This window comes from Aspergillus brasiliensis (assembly GCF_001889945.1).
Source record: "Aspergillus brasiliensis CBS 101740 unplaced genomic scaffold ASPBRscaffold_23, whole genome shotgun sequence".
NCBI lineage: Eukaryota > Fungi > Ascomycota > Eurotiomycetes > Eurotiales > Aspergillaceae > Aspergillus > Aspergillus brasiliensis.
In genome coordinates this window covers 40812-57791 of record NW_027137464.1, presented here as the reverse complement: position 1 = coordinate 57791, position 16980 = coordinate 40812, and the positions used below count along the sequence as shown (strand labels likewise).

General features: G+C 50.4%; 9 protein-coding genes and 2 non-coding genes across 11 annotated transcripts; 7 read left to right on the top strand and 4 right to left on the bottom strand.

Annotated features, from left to right (window-relative positions):
* Nucleotides 1–55: 55 nt before the first annotated feature.
* On the bottom strand, nucleotides 56–1671 carry ASPBRDRAFT_189152 (uncharacterized protein). Its single transcript, XM_067620152.1, has 6 exons — nucleotides 1351–1671; nucleotides 1188–1292; nucleotides 904–1128; nucleotides 711–853; nucleotides 592–659; nucleotides 56–537 (listed from the first exon to the last, which is right to left on the bottom strand). Exons 1-6 carry the CDS (start codon nucleotides 1528–1530, stop codon nucleotides 170–172), a joined length of 1089 nt encoding a protein of 362 aa, XP_067473363.1. The 5' UTR covers nucleotides 1531–1671; the 3' UTR covers nucleotides 56–169.
* A 629-nt stretch (nucleotides 1672–2300) lies between these two features.
* ASPBRDRAFT_49192 (putative GABA permease) lies at nucleotides 2301–4468 on the top strand. The gene is made up of 6 exons (XM_067626270.1): nucleotides 2301–2615; nucleotides 2676–2860; nucleotides 2928–3007; nucleotides 3072–3082; nucleotides 3131–3500; nucleotides 3553–4468. The coding sequence occupies exons 1-6, from the start codon at nucleotides 2496–2498 to the stop codon at nucleotides 4335–4337; spliced, it is 1551 nt and encodes a 516-aa protein (XP_067473362.1). The 5' UTR covers nucleotides 2301–2495; the 3' UTR covers nucleotides 4338–4468.
* Nucleotides 4469–4529: 61 nt separating this feature from the next.
* ASPBRDRAFT_t267 lies at nucleotides 4530–4600 on the top strand. Its single transcript has one exon. It is a non-coding gene; the product is annotated as a tRNA-His (tRNA).
* Nucleotides 4601–5103: 503 nt separating this feature from the next.
* ASPBRDRAFT_666377 (uncharacterized protein) lies at nucleotides 5104–5845 on the bottom strand (the record flags this gene model as incomplete). The annotated part of the gene is given in 2 exon segments (XM_067628753.1): nucleotides 5104–5344; nucleotides 5356–5845. Coding segments are annotated over 2 exon segments (348 nt in total), but the record flags the coding sequence as incomplete, so codon positions are not given.
* Nucleotides 5248–5977, bottom strand: ASPBRDRAFT_666373 (uncharacterized protein). Its single transcript, XM_067628752.1, is given in 2 exon segments — nucleotides 5248–5344; nucleotides 5356–5977. The coding sequence occupies 1 exon segment, from the start codon at nucleotides 5906–5908 to the stop codon at nucleotides 5648–5650; it is 261 nt and encodes an 86-aa protein (XP_067473360.1). The 5' UTR covers nucleotides 5909–5977; the 3' UTR covers nucleotides 5248–5344; nucleotides 5356–5647.
* Nucleotides 5978–6424: 447 nt separating this feature from the next.
* ASPBRDRAFT_189147 (uncharacterized protein) lies at nucleotides 6425–7549 on the top strand (the record flags this gene model as incomplete). The annotated part of the gene is made up of 1 exon (XM_067620151.1): nucleotides 6425–7549. The coding sequence occupies one exon, from the start codon at nucleotides 6425–6427 to the stop codon at nucleotides 7541–7543; it is 1119 nt and encodes a 372-aa protein (XP_067473359.1). The 3' UTR covers nucleotides 7544–7549.
* A 176-nt stretch (nucleotides 7550–7725) lies between these two features.
* Nucleotides 7726–10035, top strand: ASPBRDRAFT_211703 (uncharacterized protein). Its single transcript, XM_067621937.1, has 8 exons — nucleotides 7726–7809; nucleotides 7866–7972; nucleotides 8031–8276; nucleotides 8338–8478; nucleotides 8608–8781; nucleotides 8844–9112; nucleotides 9169–9602; nucleotides 9670–10035. Exons 1-8 carry the CDS (start codon nucleotides 7744–7746, stop codon nucleotides 9955–9957), a joined length of 1725 nt encoding a protein of 574 aa, XP_067473358.1. The 5' UTR covers nucleotides 7726–7743; the 3' UTR covers nucleotides 9958–10035.
* A 475-nt stretch (nucleotides 10036–10510) lies between these two features.
* On the top strand, nucleotides 10511–12188 carry ASPBRDRAFT_429480 (MmgE/PrpD family protein). The gene has a single exon (XM_067624900.1). The coding sequence runs from the start codon at nucleotides 10682–10684 to the stop codon at nucleotides 12071–12073; it is 1392 nt and encodes a 463-aa protein (XP_067473357.1). The 5' UTR covers nucleotides 10511–10681; the 3' UTR covers nucleotides 12074–12188.
* Nucleotides 12189–12871: 683 nt separating this feature from the next.
* Nucleotides 12872–12961, top strand: ASPBRDRAFT_t268. The gene has a single exon. It is a non-coding gene; the product is annotated as a tRNA-Asp (tRNA).
* An 841-nt stretch (nucleotides 12962–13802) lies between these two features.
* ASPBRDRAFT_666359 (acetoacetate decarboxylase family protein) lies at nucleotides 13803–14622 on the top strand (the record flags this gene model as incomplete). Its single annotated transcript, XM_067628751.1, has 1 exon — nucleotides 13803–14622. One exon carries the CDS (start codon nucleotides 13803–13805, stop codon nucleotides 14562–14564), a length of 762 nt encoding a protein of 253 aa, XP_067473356.1. The 3' UTR covers nucleotides 14565–14622.
* Nucleotides 14623–14773: 151 nt separating this feature from the next.
* On the bottom strand, nucleotides 14774–16641 carry ASPBRDRAFT_189142 (putative FAD-dependent oxygenase). Its single transcript, XM_067620150.1, has 2 exons — nucleotides 16179–16641; nucleotides 14774–16065 (listed from the first exon to the last, which is right to left on the bottom strand). The coding sequence occupies exons 1-2, from the start codon at nucleotides 16431–16433 to the stop codon at nucleotides 14818–14820; spliced, it is 1503 nt and encodes a 500-aa protein (XP_067473355.1). The 5' UTR covers nucleotides 16434–16641; the 3' UTR covers nucleotides 14774–14817.
* Nucleotides 16642–16980: the final 339 nt, after the last annotated feature.

The window sequence follows — 16980 nt, the reverse complement described above, 5'->3', positions numbered from 1 at the left end:
TAATATTCAACTAGTTGTTCATATTTGAATTAATCGAGAAATTCAGAAAGTCACAACCTTAGGTCCTACTTCTCTTTTGGAAGCCCGCAAACTCTAAGGCAGCAATGATATGTTTCGGTAATTATTATTTAGCAAATTATTACAGGCATGCAATCACAGCGAGTAGCATCTATCGGTTCTCTACCTCTATCGTAATGTCCACCGTCATTAAAACCCCGCCCCCCTTATCTCCCTCTGTCAAACGCTTTGTGCTATCACTCAAACTCGACCTTCTGATGATCGACTTCCTCTTTACAGACACAACTGAGTCAATCGTCGCCAGGTCCGTGGGCCCTTTCCCCTTGCTTTCATGGCTCCCGAGTGTAGAGTTCGGTCCGTATGGATGGGTATGTTTGAGCTCAACCTCGTCGGGCAGTCGGGTGGTGATAAGACCGGAATGTAAGCCCGCAAATATATGGTACAGTGTCGGTAGGCAGACGATGGTGACGGTAGCGCAGGTCATTGCTTGTTGGCAGATCGTAGGGTTGATTATGGTCCCTAAGTTTGAGATATACTTAGCATGAGAGGGCGATGAGAGAGGGTGATACTAACATGTTATATCAGTTGAATGGAGATATGATGGGAGGAGAGCAAGGTGAGCAAGAGCTAGTGCTATCACACTGTACCGTGTCAGTGATGTTTGAAATCGTAAGTATGGACTGGCAAAGTACATAATGCGTGCGGAGAAAGCAGCGAGAATCTTCACTCGCGTTGTGAGTGTCAATTGCACATTGCGCATCATAAAGAATGGAATGATGACGATGATAAGCTCTGTGATTATGTGTATTATAGAGATCGGATAGAGGGTTGCGCCCTGGTAAATGGTCAGACGTAGAATCCGCAAGTGTCGAATGGCATGCCTACTTGCCCGGCACAGCGGGAGGCGCTGTAGAGCCAAGGGTCAGGCATCTCGCATTGAAATGCGATCCCAAAGACGGCGAATATCGTCCATGCCGCCACGAGACCAACAGTGATGCGACAGGTTTGACGTATCCCGCGATGTGGAGTCAATTTCCAGACGAGTAGAGTAGTCGAGAGTTCGGATAACGAGAGGATAACGACATGGAGGAGCTGCGCAGCATAGAGGTACTACATCGCGAGTAGGGGGTTTGTGACTGCTCGTCCGAGATGGTACTGAGAAAACGAACCTTGCTCGCTTTCTGAAGAGCTGTCGCGCTCAGTGTATCCATATGTCGGCCTATCCCATTATCAACCCCCTTTTGGATCACCACCACCTCAACGATAAGCAGCACCTAAGATCAATCGCTGGTTAAATGTGCTATGTGCCTTGTTTAGCAGGTTATCACCCACCAGAGCTATCCATACGGGTGTATGGACAGCAGAGCGACGCTGCTTGAAGTAGATCACCGAGCATAACTTGGCTGACACGAAGATGATGGCGACAATCAAAAGCGCAACAGACACAAGAGTAATGAGTGGCCCGTGGTTGTCATCTGAGAGAGTCTCAAAAGGTGCATTGGTCTCAGCCATGACCACGGTGGTGGAAGAACATAATCGAATAGTCACTCGGCAAGAGGGCAAGTCGGAAGACAGAGCGGGATATAGCGAAGGGGATACCGAGGAAAGGATATTTGTTATTTGGCACAGTAATCAAATTATGCTTGGCTAGAGGGATTAAGATCCCTGTCGAGGTGGCCGAAGTGTAAACGAGGTCGACGAGGTTTATGTCGCCGGTTCTACCCTAGTCCCCTGGATTCAGGCGCCAATCCATGATCATACCATCACCATTGCAGCGCATGTTTCTGGCACTTTTCACTAAAGTTTCCTTGGTTATCCTTTGATGGTCTTCAGACTCTGGCCCGGAACTGGGCTGCTATCTAGTTCAGCGCTCGTGTTCTCCCGGTGGGAGATGAATTTTTCCGCGAGATTATTCCGCTGGAGCTAATAAACTATCTCTGTCGCAATCAATCGAGACTTCTAGGCGCAATCTACGCTGTGGGGGATCAGTGGTGGATTCGCCGGTGGTCCGAGCCCAAAGATGCTGCTAATGCACCCTAAATGCCTCCCGTGCCGTTAGTCCCATCGACCGGCGTCGAAAGCCCATGACACTCAATCTAAAGGGCGGGGTCGCGCTTCTTTAGCTCGATGGCCCTGTCCATTGTTTGCTGAGAACGTTGTTTCTCTCAAACGACAGTTGCAGATGGTCGCATGCCGCGTCACCACATTCAGCCGGGGTGTCTGCAAGCACGCTGCGCCATGTAACCCCTTTCAGGCAATGTCCGGAAGCCTCCCTGCATCTAGCTTCCCCAGTATCCCTGCATTTATTTGTCTCTGCCCCGAAGTCGGCCGGTTCAGAATGCGAAATGTTTTTCCTACCTTTCTGGTGCCGGCCATCCCCATCTCGAGACAGTCGCATTGCGGGCTGCTTCCACCTCAGGACTGCCATTGACTCATCGTACTTCTGCACATAAGACAGTTGACACTGCTTGCATAAAATGCTCGATGAGGAGGTTGAGATGAAAAGCGGCAGTGCCGTTCGATCCGCAGTTGCTGATGGAAGCCCTCACGGTGCTGCAAGCAGCAGCATTGAGTACCGTCAGCGACAGAAGCTAGATGTACATAAACCCTTGTGCGACTCACAGCTCACTTTCGCGTGCTAACATAGTTATCGACAGCGATACTTGAATTTCTTTTCGTCCTTAGCTTTCTCGGCGACTCTGCTTGCGTCATGGGAATCAGCCGGAGGCAGTTTGCAGGCCGGTCTGTTTAACGGAGGTCCTGCTGCCATTGTGTATGGCATCATTGTTAGTGGAGTGGGAAATCTTGCAATCGCCACTTCACTGGCTGAGCTGGCATCAGTGTATGCAGCCTATCCACCATGACTTGTATAGAAATTCAATGCTGATTGAAACATATGAATTCCCCAGTCACCCTACAGCTGGGGCGCAGTATCACTGGAGCTACGTTCTGGCGCCACGCTACCGGCGCTTCATCAGTTTCTTCCAAGGTGAGATAACAATCAGATGCACCGCAGCTAGACATAGTAAACTAATTCCAATGGTTATATACAGGATGGGTCACCGTACGATGCTCTCCCTGCATGCTCCCAACACTCGCTGATAGATAACAGTTCTTCTCATGGGCTGCACTGGTCTGCATCTCGCCCTATTTTATCGGCACGGAGATTGAAGGCATGGCTGTCCTAGCCTATCCCGACTACGATGCGAAACGGTGGCAGGGAACCCTGCTCATGTGGGCAGTAGTGCTGATCCCAATCATCATCAACATCTTCGCCCGGCGCCTGCTCGCCATCATCGAAGTCGCAGCTGGCGTGATGCACGTTGTCTTCCTGCCCGTGATGATAGCCACTTTTGTTATTCTGGCCCCGCGGAACTCTAATGCTTTCGTTTGGGATACTTTCGTGAGTGGACTCAGTGGCTGGGAAAACCCAGGCGTTGTGTATTCTGTAGGACTTCTAGGCGTTATTACGCCCCTGAGTGGTAACTCTCTCGGTCCCTGGTAATGCGATCAACTATTAATCAATTCTACCAGGAGTCGACGGCATCATCCACATGTCGGAGGAAGTCAAGAACGCCAAAGTCGTTATTCCGCGGTCCATGATCTACGGCACCATCATCAACTCCATTATGGCCTTTGGCTATCTCATCGCCGTTCTCTACTGTATGGGCGACTACACCGAAGCCCTCACCAGTCCCACCGGGTACCCCATTATCACCATTGCCTACCAAGCGACCGGCTCCAAAGCCGCTACATATGTGCTGATGGCCATGGGCATGCTCCCGGGCTGGATCGCACTGTTCAACGGTCTCGCGTCTGTCACCCGACTTACATGGGCCTTTGCACGAGATAACGGCCTTCCCTTCTCTGATTTCTTCGTGAAGGTCGACCCCCGCTTCAAAATCCCTATTCGGGCCTTGTTTCTCGTCACAGCATTGGTTATCCTCCTCTCCTTTATCCAAATCGGGTCATCCGCCGCCTTCAACGCTATTCTCTCCCTGAGTACATTGGGTCTGTACATCTCATACCTCATCCCGTTGGTTCTTCTAGTGTGGAAACGGTTCACCGCACCGAAAGATATCCCACAAGGGGCATTCTCCCTGGGGAAGTGGGGACTACCCATTAATCTGGTAGCCATCCTTTTTGCTACGTACTTCTCCATCTTTTTACCCTTTCCCTCTGAGGTGCCGGTGACTGGGGAGACTATGAATTATGCCGGGCCAGTGTTGGGCTTTGTGATGCTGTTTGCTTGTGGGGATTGGGTGGTTAGAGGTCGCCATAAGTGGAATGGCCCGACTATGGCGTATTCGCGAGAGTGATGCTTCGCTCGAGTGACCTGGTAGAGATAAGAGTATCTGACGGGGTGCTATGTTTATTTCTATGCAAATAGTCTACGTAGTATAAATGAGTATCAGTTAGTGACCTCCCTCCTACTCCAATGATATACATACATATTATCTTGTACTGTATTCCGAATGGAACCCTATAATGTGATCTGGGTCACAACAACAGGTGCTGTGGTCTAGTGGTATGACGTCACGTTGTGGCCGTGCCAGCCCCGGTTCGATTCCGGGCAGCGCCAATACGAAATTATTTTTGGTGGCCGGGTGATGGTTTGGACCCTATACCTATATCTATAGTAGCTATGGGATTCGGGACTGTTCATTTTTTTTTTTTTTTTTTTTTTTTTTTTTTTTTTTTTTGAAATAGAGACTATTTTAGAGTCCTAGTTAGAGGTCCACGTTAAAGGAGTTAGAGACCTGATATTATAGTATGAAGAAGGTTATAAAATATATTTTTTATTTATATCTCTCCCCACCCACTGTCTCTGTTACCGAGTATATTAGACAATCTCTACAAGATTATGAGATTTTCCTAGTAGACTTTATACGCCTATACACGAAAATTGCCGGGCTGTGGTATAAAGATAGAATTATGATCTTCTATGATTACCTATATAATCAAGATACCGCCTATATCTAATGAATCTGAGTCTATATAGCCATCCACAACTATTAGGAGGCTGCGTCCGTGACGGCCAGAAAGAGAGTGGCGAACGCCCAGGTCTGGAGCTTCTGGCCCGAGCGAAGGGAAGGCTCTCGTTGAGAATGGCTCCAAGCTGGCATCGCCGCGGTCTTGACTGAGCCGATGCAGGGTAAACTGGCATTCGACTTCGCCCAGTCGGCCCCATCGAGGTTGGGTTTGCGCCTCTCTATCTGGGAATTCGAGCAAGAAGGTATATGCCAGTATGGCCACAATGCAAGTGAGGATGCCCTCCATGATGAAGATCCACCGCCAGCCTTCCATCCAGCCCCCCACCGCCAGCCTTCCATCCACATGAGTCCGTACGCCAGGATCCCAGAAAACGCGGATGCCGTGGTCCCTAGCAAGTAGTATCCAGCGTATCGCTTTTGCAGTTCATAACGAACATACCATGTTGACATGAGAAAAGATAATGCTGGGAAAAGAGGCCCCCCTCTAACAGTCCCAGGACCAGTCGTAGCGCGACCCAACTGTTTCCACGATGTCGTCAGGCCGAAAACCGATCGACACCAGACCCCAGGCGAGAATCAGAGATGATAACAACCATCGCATTCCAATTCGTCTCACGATGGCATTGGATGGGAGCTTAGCCAGCGTGTATGTCACGAAGAACACGAGTATCATGACAGAATATCGAGCCCCCTGGCCCCAGGTGGAGGTCTTCGTTCATGCCGGCGATGGCAGCATTAGATACATTGGTACGGTCAATCAAGCTGACACTGGTGATGAGGCCACATATTGGAAGAAGACGGCGATCGATTCGAGATATTATTATCTTGCGTTGGTCCGGATGGTCATTATTGTCTGGGTCATCTGCACATGATAAATCATCCCCATATGAATACATTGAGGCTTCTGTTGTTCAGGACAAGTGAGTCATTATGTAGACAATCCTGGAATGACTTGGATCCTAAAATATCAGGGAGAAAGAAGGGGTAAGGGGGAAGAGGAAACAACATTAACCTTGTTGTCGTCTTGTTTTATAGAGCCATTCTTGGCGCACGTGAGTATCAACCCCCGCAAAAAAGGGGCCTATGAAGCTCCGGTCTTGTTCATTAGTATTTTAAAGGAACCTATTGATGTCGATTCTGATTACTGCGGGTTATCTCTGACACGTTGGTTTTGGTCGGCCAAAATCGGCCAGATCGGGGCAATCGGCCAGTGTGAGAGACTAATTTCTCCGAAATACTGGCACGCATACGATGTATGGACGTCGAATACTTTACAGGAGAAATCCTATAAGAAACCCCTCGTTGACGGTATTCAACTAACGAATTTTCGGAAAAAAAAAATTGAAGACATCAGTTCTATATTTCCTTGCAATTTGTTGAACAAATCCTTCCATAAGGAACAGCAATCTAAAATGATCCATAAGACCGGTCCCGAGCTGAAGCACTTTATCCCCGTCAAACCAACCAAAGAGCCGGTTGAGTTCGTGAACCTGCGAACCATCGACCTTGGCCGTTATGGTGAAGGAGCTATGGCGCGCGCTGAACTGGCGGAAGAGATTCGTCTCGCCATGACAACTCAGGGGTTCTTTAACCTCATCAACCACGGTCTGAGTGAAGAAGACATCACCCGCCAGGTCGACATCGGTCATCATGTCTTCTCTAACACTCCGCGAGAGGAGAAGGAGAAACTCAAAGCGCCGATTCTGGAAGAGGGCTCGTACCACGGGTTCAAGCTGCGCGGCCATTGGCGCGCTGGACCTGCAGCCCGCGACAAGGTCGAGAACTTCAATGTCTATCGCGACCTGACGCTTCGTGAACAGCCGTCGACACTCTTGCCGTTCGCGGCTGAGGTGCAGGAATTCATCGACTATACTCACAAAGAGATTCTGTTTAAGCTTCTCCACCTCTTTGCGCTGTCTCTCAAGCTGGACGACGAGCACTTCTTTGTCAAAGCGCACACCTACGACAAGCATGATGAAACGTGGTTACGCTACATGGAGTACTATGACGAGTTCACCGACGAGGAGAAAAAGTCGACCAACGGTCTTTGGCTGGGTGGACATCAGGACCTCACGAGCCTGTCTCTCCTTTTCAGTCAGCCGATGGCCAGTTTGCAGGTCCGTGACTATGACCACAACGCGGAGTGGAAGTACGTGCGGCATATTCCCGGGGCGATGATCGTCAACGCCGGGGAAGTCATGTTGTGGTGGACGGGCCACTACTACAAGGCGGCGATTTATCGCGTGCATGAGCCTCCGCAGGATCAGAAGGGTCACAACCGGTGTAGTGTGTTTTACTTCTGTTTGCCCAACGATGATGTCGTGATCAACACGCTCCTGGATCAAAGTCCTGTTCTGCGAGAGGCCGGGGTGGAGATGGCTCATAAGCCGGAGGACGCGCCAACTTCCAAGGAATGGTGTAATGGGCGCATTAAGATCACTGGGCAGAATGCTGTCTGGGACAAGATGAATCCCAATGATCGGGTCATGGTTGAGAAGGTAGGAAAAGTAACGACGAAGTGGTTCCGTTGAGTTTTCCTGTTGTGTACTCTTATATATGATGCAATATTCAGATTGGAAATCAATCAATCAATCGTGTAGTTTGGTGCGTCTCTAAGAATAGTTTACCCCGCATGGAATGACTGCCGAGGCTTTCTGCGCGGCTATTAAATAAAACCCTACTAAGCATCACTCAAGATCAGTTAGGTCCCCGTAAACATCAAGTCGGAGACATGTCACCAGCAGAGCAGACACGACGTCGAAGGACAAAAGCCTGTGCGGAATGTCGAAAGCAGAAGGTGCGCCATGCTTATCACACTCCTCCCCGAACACCTTCTAAGATAGGTCTTTGCAGTTACGGTGTGATGCCCAGGTCAGTCATCCGGACCGATGTTCCCGATGCAAGCGGATGGACTTGACATGTGTAATATCCGACGCTTATAAGCGGACTAAAAGTCTCACGTATGTGACCTTAGCCCTCCAAGCCCCCGGGGAAAGCGGCCACTGATTGTATGCTTAGTCGAGTGGAGATGCAACGCGAGATTCAACGACTGGAGAGCCAACTTAGCTGCAACAGTCCCCAGGTGAGCGTACCAAACGAAAACATACCGGCGGATATAACTCCGACTCCTGTCCAAGAGCCATCTCCGAGGGCTATTGAAGGCAGTCTGCCAGAGTATCACGAAATGCCGATATCTGGCCCGGAAACAGCATCATTAGACGGGCTAGTGTTGCCCGCGGACACCATTAGCGCGCTTTTTGCATTGTACGTGCTGTCATTTCAATCCAATTTTTAATAACTCCACACAATATTGATAGAAGAGCAGGTACTTTGCGCGCTGCGGTCCCTGTCTGCCTATCCTAGAAGTGACATCTCCAGAGCAATCTTATGAGCAATCACCCTTCCTGTTCTGGACCATTTTATATGTTGCTTCTCGCCACTTTGACGACAAGAAGTTAATGCCACAGTTAGTTCCACGCGTGGTAGATCTCGCCTTCAAGGCCATATCATTATGGCCTTCCTTCCGACTTCCGGCGATGTACACTGTCCAAGGGTTGCTTCTCTGATCTGCCTGGCCTGTTCCAGTCGACACTAGAGGAAAGGATATTTCGCAAGTGTTCAGCTGTACGGCATTGCAGCTCGCTATTCGAAATGGGTTTCACATCTCTCGCAGTGGACAGGAGTTCTCGAGGACGGTCTTGGAGCATGCGAAAGATGAATCCGTGAATTGTGCTCGGTTATGGGCTTATTGTACTATTATCAGCCAAAGGTAGGTGAAACTCTCCCCCCTTTAATGATTTAGATCACCAATGGCTGATGGAATGTGTGCAGTATTAACCTTGGCGATGGTCTACCACCCCTGGTTTACTTGGACTCCTTTGACTACAACCGAATGAATCAGAACTATTGGCCGTCCTTAGATCCACCCCTGAAGTTACGCCTCAAGTTACACAAGGTGCAGACAGACGCCGTGAGGGAGATCGCGCAGAGTGGATTCATAGGTCACTGTTCGGCAGACGTGACCAAAACGCTAAATACCTTTATCTCTTTCTATGATGAACGTCTTTTGGCACTGACTGATCGACAACTAGACAGACATGGTACGAGCCTTGCTCTGCATTGTCCGGGGTGTGCTAACCTGAATGCACATTCATAGAGAAAGTAGCCTTGGACTCCGTGCGCCTCCACATTCAAGTGTTTCGATTTTTCGGGAATTCGACCGCTATTGAAAAACCCGGCTTTGTCAGACTGTTCTCGTACTCCTGTGATGTGCTAGAAGACCTCGACCAGCTTGAGACGCACCACGGGTTCGTAGTTCATGGGCCTTTGTTCAATAACTGGGTCGTCCTCCTTGCGGCCTTCACAATCCTTCGTCTTCTACATAGCGAACTTCGACAATATTTAGATTATCGACGAGGCGAGAAGGCCTATTTCATGGCCATCGATCTATTCCGAAAGATGTCGGTGAATCACAACGATCTGCAGGCTCGGGGGATCATAATTATGGCGCAATTGTGGACGAGTCAGAATATATTCCGACAGAATAACGGCAAACCGGACGGTCTTTGTTTGCGCATTCGCAGTCGTTTGGTATATTGTGCTTCCCCTGCCTACCTATCTACTCTCTACAAAAGACTAATCTACTAACTACCGGCAGGCGGCCGGGGTCGTATTCGACTGTTTTTGGTGGTGGAGGGCTGAGTTTCAGGGCCAAACAAACCCATACGCCGACCTTCCACATGGAATGAATAATAATGGCATCTCTCATGGCGTGCTCGACATGCCAGGTCCATCATCGATGTTTGACCAGAGCTTGGCGGCACCGCTTGAAGAGGATCGCCCCATCAATTTTGAATTCACGGCCGATATGATCCCTGACTGGGACTGGGCTACGAGTCTCGAAATCCCGGTTGACCCAGGTATATCTAATAGTAGTCTCATCTAGATTCTTTTTTGATGATTGGGTACTCAACACTCCCCTCCACATGTATATTTTGAACCTCCTAATAGTGCGGATGACCATACGTATCATAAGAAAATCCTTTTTCATAGTAGGCGGACTTCAATACATCTGTAATGAGTGCATTCGAATTGGAGACACAGGGACTGCCATGGTGTGGGTTGCGTAGATTCCATTTCAACCGCTTAGGGTCTTCAGAAGAGAAATCCTGCCACCCTAATCATCTGGGGCCGAGGTGTAAAGCCGAATATCGGCCAACGCTGCGGCCCTCTATTTGGCATCATTTTTCAGGCGGAAAAAAAAAACGTTGACTGTGGAGCTGTAGCTGTATACGCAACACAATGTGTCCTCCCACGCCAGCGAGTCAATTGCGACGTATGTTGGAGCAACCGGACAAGATAGTGGTTTGCTCCTGGCGTCTTTGATGGCATCTCCGCACGTCTCGGTGTTTCCCTCGGCTTCGATGCATCGTATATGGTATGAACTTCCTTCCTCGGATTTTAGCACATTGACCGAGAGGCGGGCGGATCGGCGTTTAGGGATTTGTAGGCTAGAATTGCAGAGTAAGAGGCCGAAATGGGATGGCCGATTTTGGCCGACAGTTGGAGTAGCTGAACTAGTATAAATCAAACTATATCTTCTCCGCACAACTGAAATCAATCCTTATCCACAGCCTCATTTATTAACAATCCACCAAAGTTCATTCGCCATGACCCAGGAACCGGCCGCCGCGCAGGGGGGACAACAACAACCCCCCGTAACGAAGCGACTCGCACAGTTTGTCCACGAAGTTTATCCCAGCGATGTTTCAGGGTCGATGCGAGAGAAACTCAAGGAGTTGTTACTTGACTACATCGGAGTCGCCGCCGCCGCATCAACCGGGGCGGACTCAACGACGGCGATTCACCGCGGCATCGCCAACTTCGATTCGACCCCGGGCACGAATACCGTCCTCAACATGGGCCAGAAATATAGCCCCCAAGTCGCCGCGCTTCTCAATGGAGCTTTGAGTCATTCGTTTGACTTTGACGATACCTTCGCCCCCGGATGTCTCCATCCGGGTACCGCCATCATCTCCGCCACATTAGCGGCGGCCGAATCCGCCGACGCCAGCACAGAGGCGACCCTCACGGCGTTGGCTGTGGGATACGAGGTGGTCTGTCGCATAGCGATGCAGCTGGCCGACGGATCATACAAACGAGGGTTCCATAATACCGCGACCGCTGGCATCTTTGGCTGCATCGCAGCAATCTGCTCCCTGCGACGTCTTCCCGCGGAGACCGTGGAGATGGCGTTCGGGCTGGCGGCCTCCAAGGCAGCGGGATCCATGCAGTTTCTGGAGAATGGGAGTTGGAACAAGCGCCTCCATCCCGGATTTGCCGCCTACGACGCGTTTCTGTGTGTGAGCCTCGCCGAGGCCGGAGTAGTGGGCGCGGCAGAGTGCCTCGAGGGACGTTTCGGGCTGTTTCATGCCTATTCCACGCGCGACCCAGATCTCCACGCGCTGGTGAAAGATCTGAACCACGAGTGGCATTTCCTCGGGACAGCGCTCAAACCCTTTGCCGCTTGTCGAATGACGCATGGGGCCATCGATATCGCGAGTCAGCTCGCACGATCGGTCCGTCTCGACGGGGTCGAGAAGATTACCGTCACAATCCGGGACGGATGTTATAACATCGTCGGGGTCCCAACTCCAAACAAGATCCATCCACAGAACATCGTCGATGCCCAATTCTCCATGTACTACCAGGTGGCTGCGGCATGGTTGTACGGGGCCGGGGCCGGCTGGTCAGTGTACGAGAAACTGGGTGACCCACGCATCCACCAGCTCTCGGAGAAGATCACCGTCATTGGAGATGCTACTATTAATGGTCTGGAGACCCGGATGACCGTTCAGTGGGATGATGGGAGGAGGGAGACGACGAGCTTGTTTCGCCCGCTGGGAGAAACATCAAATCCGTTCACGAAAGACCGCGTCGATGAGAAATTTTTCGGATTGGCCCATCCCATCTATGGGAAGAGTAAGGCAGTTGAGATTCGGGATATGGTGGATAATTTGGAAAACCATTCGATTCGAGATGTGATGTCGCTTGTGAAATAGGAAGAAGTATCCCTTTGTTCAAGTAGGAGCACAAGTGAATGTTGTCAATACTGAGCGTCAAAATGCGCTGCATCTCATCTCTCAGAGTCCCAAGGGGGGAGAATTACAGTATCTGCTTTGAACTACTTTATCTCCCAGGGAGCATTCACAGGCCTCTGTGATGCGCATCACATAGTCCCATTTTTGTATGTCTTTTGTAATTTTTATGTAATTGATCAAAGGGTCTTGCTCTACTCCTCGACGCAGACTTTGATGTGAATTTTCATATTCACAGAAAATACTGGACCATGAGGATGGAAAATCTTCTTTTAGATGAGGAGATTGATGAAGGCCCTTTATATACCTGAGAACCAAGAGTGATAACTCAGCCCCTGGAAGTAGTTGGACTTCGTGCCATCGCAATATCCTAAGCTGCATTGCCAGATTGGACATCAAGTCATGAAAATTATAAAACTAGACGATAGGGTTGTATGCGCTGCCTCAACAAAGCAGACAGTGTATACCTACATTTATCTATCTCTGAAAATCCTATATCAGATTCGCGCAACGCTGGAAACTGCGCATATAATATATATTAAATAGATAGCGCTGGAAGGCCATTTAATATAATAAAGCTACCTTATATTAGTTATACTTAAATAGCGTTTCTTTAAGATAAATAATATTATAATAGTGCATAATACACCCAGTATTATAATACATCTAGAAGTAAACATGGTCAGGGAGCCCATTCGGTACAGATACTGTTCGCAGCGTTTGTGCTCATGTACCAAGATTCTCGCATAAACTTTCATCCAATCCTCGATGGTCTAACGGTCATGATTTCCGCTTGTCAATCCCTTTCGGGAACAAGCGCGGGAGACCTGGGTTCGACTCCCAGTCGGGGAGATTCTTTTTTCTTCCTGCCACCTCGTCGGGTGAGATTTATATGTTTTTGCGATGGATCGATCGATCGTAGAGATTATATTTACTGAAGAATTCACAGCAAACTTCAGCTCTAGTTCTGAAGCGATTCTTTGCCAGATAAGTACTTGAGCCAGCAATATGCCTCTCAACCCTTCAGTTGCGCATGTGGCTTCCGCACGTCATCCGCATTCCCAGTATACCTCTCCATCACATCCATTGCATCAGATCTGACATCCTTCGACGTACAGATAGGCCTGTGACGTAAGTAGCAGGAGCAGTTTAGACAATAAGGGGAATCAACAGTGTATTGGCAGGGATGGTAAGAATTTCTGGCTCTCAGCTGTTTCCAAGCCTGTCGAGAGCTTCATCCCAAAACATCTACATCAATCGCCTGCCCGCCTACGGAGCGGCGTAAGTCGAAGGGAGTAAGCTGTAGCATCATCTCAACCATTGAACAAGTTCAGAGCCGGCGGCTGTACATACCGATGAGCTACATTCTGTGTGGTCAGGTCTGCAGTCGAACAGCCCAGGCTTCGGGTACAAACCTTGATCTCAGTGGAGAACAAAACGGTCCTCGTGTTCGCGATCGGATCATCGAGAGTTTAAGCTTGAACAAGCATTTTGCTTGGAACAATTAAGCTTCGCTCGGGAGCAATGCGGAGAACCTCGTAATGAATCGTATCCCAGCCAAACATAGATCAGCCATGAGATGTAATGGTATATCTAACCTTCCCTCCTCACTTCATCTGCCTCAAGACACTGAAAACTTCTCCAACAGTTCACCCACTACAATTAGTAAATTGCTATCAAAACAACAACCAAAATGCCCTTCGGAACATTCCAACTCACCAGCGACGCCATCCCCCAATACGCACCCCCCTATCCCACCGGCTCCTGCGACTTCACCGGCTCCACCATCCTCGTAATAACCTACCGCACCACCGCATCCAGCGTCGCGCCCTTCATCCCAAACATGCTCGAAATCGACGACGAGCCGCTCATCACCGTCCGCCTACTCCGACACAGCATGACCTCCTTCGGCCCTTACAACGAATACACCCACGGGGTAGAAGTCCGCTACCGCGGAGAGACATACGAATACTTCCTCTCTTTGATCCTGGACAACGAGTCCCCTGTCCTAGCGGGGCGAGAACAATACGGGTTTCCGAAGAAACTTGGCGTCGTGGAGTTCAACCGGTCTGATACAATGGGGACAGGAACCCGAGTGATCAGCGGGCACGTCGAGCATCCTCCCCATCAGAAGATCGTACAATTGAATTATATTCCCGTGCGGAAGCAGCCCGTGCCAGAGGCAGGGATGGGTGTCGAGACACTCGCATTGAATCTGCGGGTGATGCCTTCGCCGATTGAGGGTCAGCCTCCGTCGTTGAGGGAGTTGATGCCGTTCAGGCTGAAGGTTACGGCGAAGGAGGTGTGGGAGGGTCAGGGGGAGGTGTCGTTTCCCGAGCCGTCGGAGGTGGATCATCCCTTGCATCGGATTGAGATTGTCAGGTATGAAAGTGCGATGTTGTTGCGCGAGGCAAGTCTCTGGCTGGGGCCTACGGGGGATGTGTTTTCTGTTTAGTTGGTATACCTTGGGTTTAGTTACTGATGAGCCAAGGAGATATCCACTCTGATATCACTGCTGTATAATGCTATCATCCATGCTTTTAATCGTGTAAGAAAACATTCAGGGAATGCTTGGAATGCATGAATTGGCACATGTACTTATGCAGGTTCACTGCAATGGTGTGGCGGGTCTCTAAGTAAGGACTACGATATCACCGAGGTAACGCAAACTTTGCCTTCTATTAAGATACTGCTAAACTGCAAATCATCTAAGGAATAGGCGCATAGTAGCTAAACTTGCCCGTAGGGTCATACTTAGCCTTCAAGGACCGCAGACGCTGCTGGCGCCACCCCTCGCTGCCATACAACTGCTGAGGAGTTTCATCTCCATGGGCGTAGTTGACATACGCGCGGATATCCTCGCGGTCGGTACCAGCAAAGAGAATGTTACGCAGCTCCTGGCCCAAGTTCGCCCCGCGGCGATCGAGTTCGGCACCATCGGGGAAGTAGTTGATCATGGGCGCAGCCAGGACGTTCTCGTGACGGAAGGCGAAAGCGCTCGACCGGCTATCAATGTCGTGCACGCCGCCAACCGAGTATCCCTCGAACATGAAGATCGAGTTGTTGAAGGCCGAGGAGCCACGCGTAGCATTGGCGTAGACGTCCCATGCCTTCTGCTGGGCAGTGACGTTGTAGGTTTCGAGGTAGATCGGGTAACGGGGGTTGGCCATGCCCATCTTCTGGCACGGGGCGGAGGTCACAGCCACCTCGGTCCATGCGGCGAGATCCTTGTAGGTGCCGTTGTTGGGTGACACGGAAATGGGTCCGATCTTGCGGAAAGGCGCAGTGTAGATGGAGTCGACGGTCTTGACGCCCTCCTGGATGATGTAGAAGATGATCACCGGGTTGTTGGGGTCGGCATCGGCATTGTTCATCCAGTACGACCAGTTGATCACGCCGGCAGCCTGGGTGCCGTTCTTGACCAGGTAGTCATTGGCGGCCTGGTAGACCTCGGCCACCTTGTCGCCACTGAAGGTCAGCGTCTCGATGGCCCAATCGCTGTACTCGATGTCATAGATCTTCATGGTCAGGGACGTGACGATGCCAAAGTTGTGGCCCGCACCCTTGACGGCCCACCAGAGATCCGAGTTGGCGTCGATGTGGGTCAGGGTGCCGTTGGCCAGCACGATGTTCATCGAGACAAATTGATCCAGAACGAGGCCGTGGTGGCCCTGGAGCCAGCCATGTCCACCGCCAAGAGCAGGGCCGACGAGACTGACACATTCGCAGGTTCCAGTCACAGTCTGCTTTCCGGCAGCCCAAAGCTGGTCGGTGACCTCCTTGGACATGGTTCCACCGCCGATTGTGGCAGTCTTGCCATCAGCCGCGACCTTGACGCTGCTCAACTGGCCCATGTAGATGGCAATGCCATGGGTCATTTCTCCCAGGGAGATGAGGGCGCCGTGGACACCATTGTAGGTGAGGAAGGGGACGTCCTTCTGGTTGGCGAATTTCACCTGCAAGAAATTTAGCAGCTATATCATACATTGCATCGAGTGTCCACAACTGTATAGAGAAGAGGCGCAACGGGTCTACTCCGTACTCATCATGGAGAAGGTTAGAGACATACAATCTCGGCAACATCATTTTCAGTGCCAGGAACCACAACAACATTAACCTCGGGCTCATCCAAAACAGACCAGCGCGTGGTGGCATTTGTAAACCCACTCGAACCCGGGAAATAGATCTGAGAGGTGTTAGACAATCTCCCCGAGAGTGTCTGAAGGTCGCTTTCCCAGCTGGAGGAGCGAGGAATTTGCTGGGAAACCGTAGCGAATGCCCAGGCCGCGATGGCCGTGAGCACCTCCATCTTGATGCGAAACATGGCGCCAGGGAATACCCGATCGGCAATGAGATGCGGTGAAAATAAAAGGAAGAAACAAAATGCAAAAAGCAAAAAGCAAAATAAGAAAAAAAGAAACCGGCAAGATGACTGGCCACGCGACCGCCCTTCTGCAATCAATCTGCACGTCGGAAGACCCGGGGAATCCTTGTCAGGGCAAATTGGGGCACCTCATTTATTTCTAGCAGTTCCTTCGCCATGCGAGATTACGCAGCACACTAATCTTACTAACTAGTAACTAGTTAACTGACTTTGCCGTTACTTTGCAAAGTGAGACAAGCGTCATATGATACCCATCGTGCAGCTCCACCCGATCGCTCTGCGGTTTTCCGATCAGAAGTTATGCAGCACCAAAGAGCGCCGCGTGCGGTCCCCTGTGCAGTTCCCTCGGGCCATCGGCGCTCGCTTGGGGAACCGGTCGGTCCATGCCGTCCAATCTGCTCCTTCTTCAAATGAGTACGTGAGGGTAATATGTGGGTCAGGTTAGCATCGGGGATCGCGGGATCATTGGCAGCTCGGAGGACTAACT

Excerpts from the sequence above, each read along its gene's own strand:
- ASPBRDRAFT_211703 (XM_067621937.1), top strand. The coding sequence starts at position 7,744 with ATGTCACCAGCAGAGCAGACACGACGTCGAAGGACAAAAGCCTGTGCG. Across the intron at positions 7,973-8,030 it reads AAGCGGACTAAAAGTCTCAC|TCGAGTGGAGATGCAACGCG; the intron begins GTATGTGACCTT and ends TTGTATGCTTAG. Across the intron at positions 9,603-9,669 it reads TGCGCATTCGCAGTCGTTTG|GCGGCCGGGGTCGTATTCGA; the intron begins GTATATTGTGCT and ends AACTACCGGCAG.
- ASPBRDRAFT_429480 (XM_067624900.1), top strand. The coding sequence starts at position 10,682 with ATGACCCAGGAACCGGCCGCCGCGCAGGGGGGACAACAACAACCCCCC.
- ASPBRDRAFT_189152 (XM_067620152.1), bottom strand. The coding sequence starts at position 1,530 with ATGGCTGAGACCAATGCACCTTTTGAGACTCTCTCAGATGACAACCAC. Across the intron at positions 1,129-1,187 it reads CTCTTCAGAAAGCGAGCAAG|TACCTCTATGCTGCGCAGCT; the intron begins GTTCGTTTTCTC and ends CTCGCGATGTAG. Across the intron at positions 660-710 it reads GCTTTCTCCGCACGCATTAT|TGTGATAGCACTAGCTCTTG; the intron begins GTACTTTGCCAG and ends GACACGGTACAG.
- ASPBRDRAFT_189142 (XM_067620150.1), bottom strand. The coding sequence starts at position 16,433 with ATGTTTCGCATCAAGATGGAGGTGCTCACGGCCATCGCGGCCTGGGCA. Across the intron at positions 16,066-16,178 it reads AAAATGATGTTGCCGAGATT|GTGAAATTCGCCAACCAGAA; the intron begins GTATGTCTCTAA and ends AATTTCTTGCAG.
- ASPBRDRAFT_666373 (XM_067628752.1), bottom strand. The coding sequence starts at position 5,908 with ATGTATTCATATGGGGATGATTTATCATGTGCAGATGACCCAGACAAT.
- ASPBRDRAFT_49192 (XM_067626270.1), top strand. The coding sequence starts at position 2,496 with ATGCTCGATGAGGAGGTTGAGATGAAAAGCGGCAGTGCCGTTCGATCC. Across the intron at positions 2,616-2,675 it reads GTCAGCGACAGAAGCTAGAT|CGATACTTGAATTTCTTTTC; the intron begins GTACATAAACCC and ends AGTTATCGACAG. Across the intron at positions 2,861-2,927 it reads CTGGCTGAGCTGGCATCAGT|TCACCCTACAGCTGGGGCGC; the intron begins GTATGCAGCCTA and ends TGAATTCCCCAG.